At 35.1% G+C, this 11,612-nt stretch overlaps 1 protein-coding gene across 1 annotated transcript; it reads right to left on the reverse strand.

Moving 5' to 3' along the window:
• Positions 1-541: 541 nt before the first annotated feature.
• Positions 542-8,458, reverse strand: LOC102585611 (probable protein phosphatase 2C 33). The gene is made up of 7 exons (XM_006350360.1): positions 8,449-8,458; positions 8,178-8,363; positions 7,544-7,950; positions 5,960-6,349; positions 5,753-5,870; positions 1,545-1,768; positions 542-1,376 (listed from the first exon to the last, which is right to left on the reverse strand). Exons 1-7 carry the CDS (start codon positions 8,456-8,458, stop codon positions 897-899), a joined length of 1,815 nt encoding a protein of 604 aa, XP_006350422.1. The 3' UTR covers positions 542-896.
• Positions 8,459-11,612: the final 3,154 nt, after the last annotated feature.

Raw genomic sequence — 11,612 nt, forward strand, 5'->3', positions numbered from 1 at the left:
CAACATGGTTATCAGTTCATGAAGGTTACCTACAGGAAATGCCAGGCATTTCGATTGAGTTTACAATCAAAAGCCACCTCCGGAGGAGCACGAGTTGCCTAATGAACATTGGTTTTGTAGGGACAAACAAGAATGTTGCTTCAGATCACACATGTCTTGCCTATGTGCCATTTGAGGACTATTGGTCAATGTACAAAAACCACATAGACAGCCCAAACAATTGGTATCAGATCGATTTTTCTGCAAACTCTTTGAGGAAACATATTTTCCTAAAAAGTTGGGGAATTCGTCTCGTGTACACTGATGACTTACAGATTTTCACATCTTGAGCTATTTCCAGATGAGGTGTGTTCTCTCTACTTTATATTCATGCCTGACTTTTGTAAGTATTTTCAAAAGAATAAAGCAAATGTTATACTAAAACATCTCAACCCCATAAATTAACAAGTGCAAATGTTGATCAAAGAGATGAACATAATCTGCAACTTGAACCAAAAAGAGGACTGCACGCACTACCACACATTATTAATCAACATAACAATGATGGAAAAACACACAATCTCGATATCTCTTTGATAAGGTACACAATCTTGGTATATATGCGAAAGAAAAGAAAGCTAGCAACCAAGACAGGAGAGTTGGTTTTTACAAAATTCCACTTTTACCAACACTAGGAAGAGAATGGATGATTCCCAGACACTCTAATATAGCTGGGGCCACCTCTCCAGTCTACAACAAATATAAAATGCCCCTATTTTTTTTTTCCTCCCAGTAGATAGATATGTGAGACCTTAAAATGGATGGAACTAAATAAAATTGAAAAATAACCAAAAGAAATAAATCCAAACTTTGAAATCTCACCCTCTGTTGCTTCTTTGAGTTCGATTCCAAACAGTTTAATTCTCGTCCTTGTCAGGCACAAACCTTGGCAGTGTCAATAATGTGTTCAGCCGGGAAACCCCTTCCAGTGCAGACCATTCCGCCCCCACCTCTGAGAGCAGTTCCTCATGTTCTGATGCTTCCTCTATCTCTTCTTCTGAAACGTCATCGCCTTCTCCTGAAACTTCAACTTCTCGAACAGTTCCAGAACGAGGAAATGCAGTTGGACCAGAGGTATCATCTATCTTAGCACCAACTTCATTTGCTTTCATTGAGACAGTCTTGTCACTGTCTTTTGTATTGGAAGCAGTGGACAAGTTGTTTGAGTTTGAATCAAGAAAAAGGCAAACAACTGCACAATCATCAACTTTAGAAGTAGGGTATTTTGTCCTCCAGGCTCGAACAGCTGATTCAACTAGAGATCGAGCTGCAGACGAATGGGATGAAGCAGACGCGACAATCTTTACAACTTCATCATTTGTAAGTACATCCCATATCTGTCATAAAAATTATTTTTTGACTAGGATAAATAATATGTAATAAACATTGAGCAAGAAATACCAGAACCTGTGAAGTTTCAAAAATAAAATAAAATACCAGAACCTGTGTATACATTTTTTTTAACACAAAGGGAATACAAAGTACTAAAAACTCAAGTTTCATACCCCATCAGTTGCCAGAACAATGAACTCATCTTTTCCCGTTAAACGCCTATATGATATTTCAGGCACAGAGATGAGACCAAAATCCTTGAGGCAAAAATCTCCAAAAGCACGTGCCATGGCAAGTCCAGGAGAGTCGCTATTTGGCAACCACACTCTAGCAACCTCTGGTTCATCGCGAAGAGAAAAAACACGCCCTCTACATTTACGAATTCTTTCAGCCTCCGCTGTATATTTAGGAAGAAGAGGAAATTAGGAGAACATTAAATTGAAATAAGCACCAATAGTATTAATCAGTAACCTATCCCAAAAAGAGAAAAATATAATGCTTTCAAGGGTGCCATCTATAGGGTTGGACATTATGTAGAATGGCTTCCATCCTACTTTCCGAAATTCATTTTTGCACCAGGCTTTTGGCCGTATAGTGCATCCACCAGAAAAAAAGTCTAAAAGTTCAGCTTCCAAGAATTTGCAAAACAAGCATCTCAACAGCATGCCCATTGAAATCCCACAAAGTGGGGTTTAGGAGGGTAGAGTATACGCAAGCCTTACCACTACCTCTCCGAGGTAGAGATGCTATTTCTGAAAGACCCTTGACTCAAGCAAATCAAAGAAATAATTACAAGAAAAATGGCAAGTGGAGAGCAACATGAAAACTAATAGTAAAACACTATGGAGCATATACGCAAGGAATCGTAACAACAACAACAAGGTGCAATCACCTAAATACATTAAACCATGGATGATCACTGATACCAAAATACACCGACTAGATGAAAAGGCTAATACTACGACCAACACAGTGCTCTATACTACCACCACGAAGTCACTGAATGGGTAAGTCGCCAATCCCTGGACTATGTAATGTACTTTATCTGCTGGGTTACGGGTGGACGATACAAATACATGAATAGGCTAGTAATATGACAACTCCCAACTATCTACTAACCTTCTACCCTTATATGTGACCTACATACCCTCCTATCTATGGTCATGTACTTGGTAAGCTGAAGTTGTGCTATCACCTATCTAATCATGTCTCAATACTTCTTCGGTCTACCTCTACCTCTCCTTGGCCCCAAAATATAGAACCTCTCACCCCTCCTTACTGGGGCATCCACACATCTCCTCTTCACATGCCCAAACCATCTCAGTCTCACCTCCCTCAACATGTCCACCACAGAGGTCACTCTCACTTTGTCCCGAATATCCTCATTTCTAATCATATTGCTCTTGGTATACCCACCCATATATCTCAACATCCTCATTTCCTCCACTTGCATCTTTTGAACCTAGAGTTCTTGACTGGTCAACACTCCACCCCATATAACAAAGCTGGTCTAACCACCATTCTATAAAACTTACCTATAAGTATTGGTGGTACTTCTTGTCACACAATATTCCGAATGCAAGCCTCCACTTTATCCAAGCCGCACTAATACGATGTGTGACATCATTGTCGATCTCCAAATTTCTTTGGATCAAAGACCTCGATACTTAAATCTTTCTCTCTTGGGGACAACTTGTGTATCAAGTTTCAACTCCACGCCTGCCTCATGCGACACATCACTGAATTTACACTTCAAATACTCTATCTTGGTCCTGCTCAACCTGAACCCTTTTAGACTCTAGAGTTTGTCTCCACACCTCTAACCTACTGTTAACTCTGCCACAAGTCTCCTCGATCAAAACAATGTCATCTGCAAACAACATACACTATGGCACCTCACCTTGAATATGTTGCGTCAATTCATCCATCACCAATACAAATAGAAGGGCTAAGCGCTGAACCCTGGTACAACCCCATCTCAACTAGAAAATGCTTGGAGTCTCCTCCCACCATTCTTACCCGTGTCTTGACTACATCATACATGACCTATATCAGCCTAATGTAAGCCACCAATACACTTTTAGAGTCCAAGCATCGCCAAAGGATTTTTTTTAGAACTTTGTCGTAGACCATTTCAAGGTCAATGAACACCATATGCAAATCACATTTCCTCTCCTTATAATTCTCCATTAGTCTCCACACAAGATGAATGCATTCCGTAGTTGATTGCCCTGGCATGAATGCAACAGGTCCTCACCCTCGTCTCCACCGCCTTTTCCCAATCTTTCATGGTGTGACTCAACAGTTTAATACCCATGTAATTGTTGCAATTATGGATATCACCCTTATTCTTGTACAACAGAATCATAGTACTCCACCTCCGTTTGCCAGGCATTTTAGATGTCTTAAAAATGACATTAATCAACCCAAGCAGCCACGCAAAACTTGCCTTGTCTATGCTTTTCCAAAACTCAACCGGAATTTCATCAAGTTCGATTGCTCTTTCCCTGGATCATCTTACACATAGCATCCTTAACCTCCTCTACCTTAACACCTACAATATCCAAAATCTCACCGACTCTATGAGTTCTCTAAATCACCCAACACGATGTCCCTGTCACATTCAAGAGAGATTTTTCCATCCTATTTTTTTCCTAATATGTGTCTTATTTTCTTCCAAATCAAGGTAACTGCATTCCATTCCATTCCATTTTACTTCACTTCAGTTCGATAACACAAGTAATGTTTGTTGATAACTGGTCATGAATGTAAAGAGTGTCAATTGCACATCACTTCTCAAATTACAGGAAGTCCAAAAAGTTGTCTTGAGAGCATGACGCTTCTAAGGATGCAAGAAGACCTTTAGCTGAGGAAGCAAGATGGACAGAATTGGCAGTACAGAAAATTTAAAGAACTGCAAGAGTTCAACATAAGCATAATTTATAAGAAGTGCAATTTGTCGAGAAGGGAAAACTTCTGCTCCTGTTATTCATTTATCATAGTGGATGTGTTTGCATTGGCAGTTCAATTTACACTAATAGTAAGTAGTTTCTATACTTAAGGGACATCTTAAGTAGATGATTTTACCAGCAGGTTTCCCTTAACCAGTACCCTAATACTTCACCCACACATAGATGAGATCCTAATCCTTTTAGTTTATACAACACTTCAATCAACAAAGCAAGATGATTTTCAACTTTTGACTATTATCAAACTTGTGACAATATACAAGCAATTAATTCATCACACTTTGCCAATGTTTTCATATTCAGCCACTATATAGTTCTGCAGAAGCACAACACTTTCAAACATGCAGTGCACCCACCGCGATGTTATATTAGGGGAAAATACATAAATTAGTAAAAATTTGGTACAACATAAATTAGTAAATTACCCCCTAAACTTGTCCTCAAAGGCCTGTCACACACAAACTTCACGGGTGTCCCCTTACCCCCTTACTACTGAAACTCCATCAAGAAGCAGCTAGGAAACTATTTTTTAACCCTCATAAATATGTAATAAAACCAAACTAATCCTCTAATGCTGCAAGGAGGACAAATGCATTCCTTTTTTCTTCTTGTCTATCAATGTGAAAATTGATTTTATCAAGATAATGACTCTTTTTATTTTCACGATTATTCTCATAAAAACAAATAGAGCAACATAAAAGAATGCCTAGAAATAAGGAGATGATAAAATGAATTAGAAAAAGAAAAGAAGGAAGAAGCAAATGACAAGTGAGGTTGCTCTAGTGGCAAGAGCACTCCACTTCCAGCCAAGAGGTTGGAGTTCGGGTGGGAGCAAGGTAGGAAGAGGGCCACTGTTGACAACTCGGAAGTTGGTTTGGAAGTCAGGTTTACTTCATCAGAAAAAAAAGAGAGAGAGAGAACAAAATAGAACACGGTATCTGTTATGGTGATTGAATGGGCAGCATACAGAAGTTCAGTTCTTTTCCCTTCCAAGTCCTCTGAACTTTAACCTCTCTTTTCCCCCGTTGGAAAAGATTACTTCTATAATTGCAACATAACAAATAATATGTGGAAAGTTTCTCTTTATCTTTTTTAAATCAAAGACAAATAAAAATGTCACTATGGTTCATAATTGAGTTAAACAGAAGCAGCCAATTGCAACCAAATTGAAGTTTGTACATTTAAGTGAGGCCAAAATAGAGAGGAGAGACGAAGGCAAATGTCAGAAAGCTTTAGCAACAAATGAGTGATGGTTAGGTATCATGAAGTTTTTATGCCAAACTAAATGACATCATAATTCATTAAATCAACACAAGTTGGTAATCTTGTAAGATGATCTGCACAAAAGCAAACATCCAGCAAATTGATCCATCATCAGTTCAATCAGCACTACGCAATATAATGAAACCAACCTGGTAGATTAGGCTTCAGATCTACTGTCAATTGTACAGCAGTAAGAGAACCATCTTTGTCTCTGGTACCCAGAATTGCTCGGGAGTCGCCTACATTTCCTATAACAAGATCCTGGCCCTGCAAGAAAAAAATTAATGGGGTTCAAGTCTTCCAAAAGTTTCAGCGTAATATCGAGCTAGATTCAAATTTCTGGATCTGTCAAGGACCTGTTTAATAAGGGTTACAGCTGTTGTCCCACTACAGAAGCAGTCAATATTGGTGTAGCTTTTCAGTTCCCTGTCCATAACCTTATAAGCCTTCAAAAATGATTCCTTCAAAGTCTGAAAGATCTCTGGGTGCTTTCCAGTCTCTTCAACATCAATTGAAACCCTAGACTCATCAGCCGCAGATATAAGGGAAGCATCCTCCGGATATAGGCTAGCCCCAGCATTTAAACTGATCTCCTTTAGAACATCCTCACTTTTCAGATTAACTTCCCAATGTGCACTTAGCTTCGAGGGAAGGGAATCTCTGACTCGCTTGGCAACCATATGGCCATGAGGACCGTGGCCATCAAAAACACCACAGAATACAGTATCTGTTCTGGAACCGAAGTTCTGAAATTTATTAATAAAAGATGAATTAGGAGATGCTCTCCATATGAGACAAAATCAGAACAAAAGGATCACTAGGAAAAATCAGGGCAAGAATGAAAAAATGTGAACAAATCCTTTGTCCAACAACAATCCACAGACTCCAAAGACAAGAAAGAAATGGCAGAATCTAAAGATATACTTTCCCTAGCTTGATAAAAAATGAAACACTTCCTTTCTAGGCATGTCCAGGAAACTATAGTCTATCAATCTAGAAAGAATGTTATCAGTAGCTAATCACAGTATCTCATACATTATTTTTTTATTAACCTAACTTCTCCCACATGCATCCACAAGGTTTTCGTTATTCTATAGAATCGATTGCCTGTGTTTTTTGGTGGATTTTTCATGCTTTTATCTTTAATCATCCATGCCCTTAAATGGGAATGGACATGGAGAAAAAGTATGTTAAGTTCTACTACAATAAATAAAACTGACTATGCCTCATATGACACTAGCAGGGTCAATAATGTGAAGTCTCCATAAACAAAAAACTTGAAACCTAAAACGAAAGGGAAAAAATAGAGATTTTTGAGTTTATCCATTCTGAAATATGACTTCCTGGAGAAACTTGAAGAAGATAATGACCCGGTACAAGTGAAGCACAATTAGGAGGTAAATTCTTTTTGATAAAAAACTAGAAGGTTTTCAACACCTTCAGCTATACTACAACATGAGACAAAAGGAAAAAGAAGAGAGACGGTTTCAAGAAGAGAACACATAATAGGCAGTAGCGGAGCCACCTTGTCCCTTCACTGAAAAGTTACACTATGCAAAAATAGGTAAAGGAAAATCCTTTTTGTATATATAGTATCATTCGTTGAATCAACTTGACTTCTTCATATGTTAATTTTATTTTTTAATATTTTGACTTCCCTTAATGAAAATCCTAGCTTCACGGTTGATACGGCTTATTATAGACCCTTTATTGGCTGACGAAGAACAACAAATGTCACAGTTATAAGTACTCACAAATCAGAGGGTCAACATAATACTCAGGTGAACAATCTGAGATCAAACACACCCACCAACTCCCCAAGATTGAAGTACAAGCACTATATAAGCTGAAGCAAATGCAACTATGAAACAAAAAGCCTATTAAAGCATAGTCCAATATAACTATTTGCAACTACAGTGAGATGAATTTCAAGGACTAACCTCCCAAACAATCATGGCATCTTGATTAGTTCCTTTCTTGCCTTGCTGAGTGAAAAGTGAAGCTGCCTCGCTCGAGCCATTCAAGAACAATCGTCCAGGAGTCTTACGCAGCTGTTCTTCCTTGCATTTGTTAAAGGAAGAATTTCTAGATACCCGCCTACTCTTCTTCTTCTTAATTCCAACTGCAGATGTAGGAGAACCCGGAACAGGGGTCCTGCTTTCATAAGTTAAGCAGGACCCCGTCCGGAGTGCCCGGACTATATTCAATAAACAATCCAGAGCAGCAACACAACCAACCCCCCTATTCTCCGTATTCGAATCCGTCACACCCGTTTCTAATAACAATCCTACAATAACTATTTCAAATTCCAAATACCCAATTCTCCCCTCAATCCAACAAATCAACCCTTTTCATCCAAAACATAAACACAATTGCCAAATTAAACAATCCCAAAAAAATCTTTCAGCCTCAAAAAGTGCTGAACCTTTTACAATCTTTGAATTTATTATTCAAGAACAATAAATAACAACTTTTTTTCACCTTTCTCAATACAAAAAGTGAGTGCAAAGATGGAGAATCCAAAAGGGGTTGCAGATCTATGTAAAAATAAGCCCACTTGCACCAAATTGATACCTTTATTCCTGTGTGTGAGTGGTTGCAAAAGCAAAGAATCCACCAGCTCAAAGAAAGCAAAGCATAATATAATAATATCAAAGAAAACAAATAGAGAGATCGAATCTGAAGAAATGGAAGATAGAAAACAAGGAATGAATGAGAAGAGGGCAAGATTGAGAGGAGGAGAATAAGAATCGCAACAAACTAAAACAAGGAGAAACAACAGAGATCACACAAAACCCGCAAACAAGACTTGTGTTGTTTTTTCTTGAGTAAATTTTAGGCATACAGATATTCATTACACACTTTTTGTTGCATATATATATATATATGTATATTCCCTTCTCGTTGTCTTCTATTGATTTGAAACAAATTTCTTAAGAAATAATAATATTATTGAGAAAATGATCAAAATGGTCCTTAATGTATGGGCTTTGATTCCATTTGGTCCTTAATGTATGGACTTGATGGAAATGGTCCTTTATGTATCATAAATTGTGATCAATTTGGTCCTTAACCCTAAAATTAATATATTTCTTTTTTTTGCCGTCAAAATACACGAAATATGTAAAAGATGCGCTCGTTCAAGACTTTCCTTCCCTTGTTTTCAAAAATTCCAAAAGGGCACATCAATATTTTTTAACCAAAAGGGCAAAATCGCTCCTGACGGAACGATTTTCTTCTGACAAAATTGACGCCGTTACTCCTTTAAAAAACACAAAAATCGCTGCCGGTCCTTTTTTTTTTCTTTTTTCTTTAAAATCGTTGTTGTGAATTTTTTTTTTAACAACGCTGCCCCAGCAGCTTTTAAAAAATAGAAATAGCTGCTATAGCAGCCATTTTCTTTAAAAAGTTTTAATTTTTTTTATTAAAAATTCCCGAGGCGAGGACTGCTTAAAAAATAATGGGAAATCGCTCCACGTGTAGCGATTTTAGTTAAAAAAAATTTAATGGCAGCGATTATTTTTTAAAAAAATTAACTAAAATCGGTACAAGTGGAGTGATTTCCCATTATTTTTTTTAAGCAATCCTCTCCTCGGGAATTTTTAATAAAAAAAATTTAAACTTTTTTAAGAAAATGGCTGCTATAGCAGCAATTTCTATTTTTTAAACGCTGCTAGGGCAGCGTTGTTAAAAAAAAAAATTCACAGCAACGATTTTAAAGAAAAAAGAATTTTTTTTTTGGACTGGCAGCGATTTTTATGTTTTTTAAAGGAGTAACGGTGTCAATTTTTTTTTTAAAGGAGTAACAGCGTCAATTTGTTAGAAGAAAATCACTCCGTCAGGAGCAATTTTGCCCTTTTGGTTAAAAAAAATTGATGTGCCCTTTTGGAATTTTTGGAAACAGGGGAAGGAAAGTCTTGAACGAGTGTATCTTTTACATATTCCGTGTATTTTGATGGCAAAAAAAAATGAAATATATTAATTTTAGGGTTAAGGACCAAATTGATCAAAGTTTATGATACATAAAGGACCATTTCCATCAAGTCCATACATTAAGGACCAAATGGAAGCAAAGCCATACATTAAGGACCATTTTGATCATTTTCTCTAATATTATTATATTAATTTTTGACTTTATTAAATGTAATGCTTTGAAAAATGTGTTAAATGACAAATATTTTTTTTGTCCTTAGTTACTTGTTCACTTTTGAATTGACACACGTATTAAAAAAACAATGATTCACATAATGAGTTTACCATTTTACCTCTATTAATTATGAAGTGAATGAATTAAAAACATAAGATTTTCAAGAAGTTCTACATTTTTCACAGTAATTAATTGAGGGTATAATAGGTAAAAGAAAATTGGTTTCTCTTGATTTATCAAAATGGACAAGTAATTAGGGACAAAGAAAGTAGTATTTAATAGCAATGATAAAATAAATACAAAAAATAAATTATCTGCCATGCATCTCTGTCACTTTCATCACCAAATGTTATTCTAACTCTTTATATATTTCTTCATTCACCCTCAACTTTACTTATTTGGAGCTATTTCGAGACTAAAATAATATAAATTTTATTTATTATTTTAAAATATATTTTTTAATTATATTAATATGAGCAGGATGATAATTTATACTCCTTCCATCTCAATTTATTTTAATTTGGCACAAAGAAGTTTAAAAGAGAAAAGAAAGACTTTTAAAATTTGGTTTAAAATAAATCATAGATATTTGTGTGACTAAAAATCATTTCGTTAAGGATAAAATGTGCATTTTAAAGTAAAACTAGTATACGTGCCCGCGCGTTGCGCGAAGATTATTAAAAATTATTTAATTGTTCAAATATATTACATCATTTTGATTTTATTAAAATATAATTATCATCATATTTTTCATGCAATATACTTATTAACATCATAAAATTTTATATAACTAAAGGAACAAATCATATAAATGCATGCGCACGATCATCAAATAACATTTTTGATAAAACTAAATATTATAATTATATATTTCTTATACAAACGTTTCAAAAATAAATTATGATTAAAAATAAATAAGAATGAAAGAATTAAGAGAATGTGTTGGTACACTCTCTCAAATTAATATATGAAAAAAAATTATTTATTATTTTCTTTCAATGGAGAGATTTTGCGTAAACTAAATAATTTATTCATTTTCAAATTTTTTTCATAATGATTTTAAAATATTTATCTGAATAATAAATTCCTCATGTTAATGGTCAATTTAAAAGTTGTGTACAAAAATACATGACATCTCTTTATTCATTTCATATTGATCAAGTTTCTACGCTTCTACTCCTCTAACACTCTGTTTGGATCACTGTTACCCATTGTATTGTATCGTTATCATACGTACAATGTTTGTTTTGATTGTTACTTAAAATGTATTGTATTGTGTTGTTAAGTTTCGTTATTACATAACAATGAAAATCCCATTTTATGGAACAACCGATTTGGTGTGTTCCCGTTGTTACTTAATTTCTTTTTCTGATTATAACCTTACATAATATTTCATAATACTTTTTTACCCTTTATCCTATATTATTTAATTGACCTCCTACCCTAGAATAATTAAGGATATTTTAGTAAATTTATAAATTACAATACAGTACGATACAGTCAAACCAAACAATAAAAATGTTATTAAACAATAGCAAACAATACAGTCTAGCCAAACGTTGTATCTACCATACAGTACAATACAATAGAGTACAATACGATACAATACATTATGAAACAATGAGTAACAATGATCCAAACTGAGTGTAAGTGTTATCTAAGTAAGCTAAACATTTTTTTTATATATAAAAAAGGAAGACTGACTCTTCAATTATAAAAAAAATTATTTTTGAGTTGAAAAATTGTATATCCACTATAAAAGTTAAATATGTGATAGTTATAACTAATAAGCATTACATTAAGTTATGGAATAGTTTAAAAATTAAGTACATTAAAAACATGATTTATATTTTAGATTATAT

Source organism: Solanum tuberosum, unplaced genomic scaffold (assembly GCF_000226075.1).
Source record: "Solanum tuberosum cultivar DM 1-3 516 R44 unplaced genomic scaffold, SolTub_3.0 scf00123, whole genome shotgun sequence".
Taxonomy (NCBI): domain Eukaryota; kingdom Viridiplantae; phylum Streptophyta; class Magnoliopsida; order Solanales; family Solanaceae; genus Solanum; species Solanum tuberosum.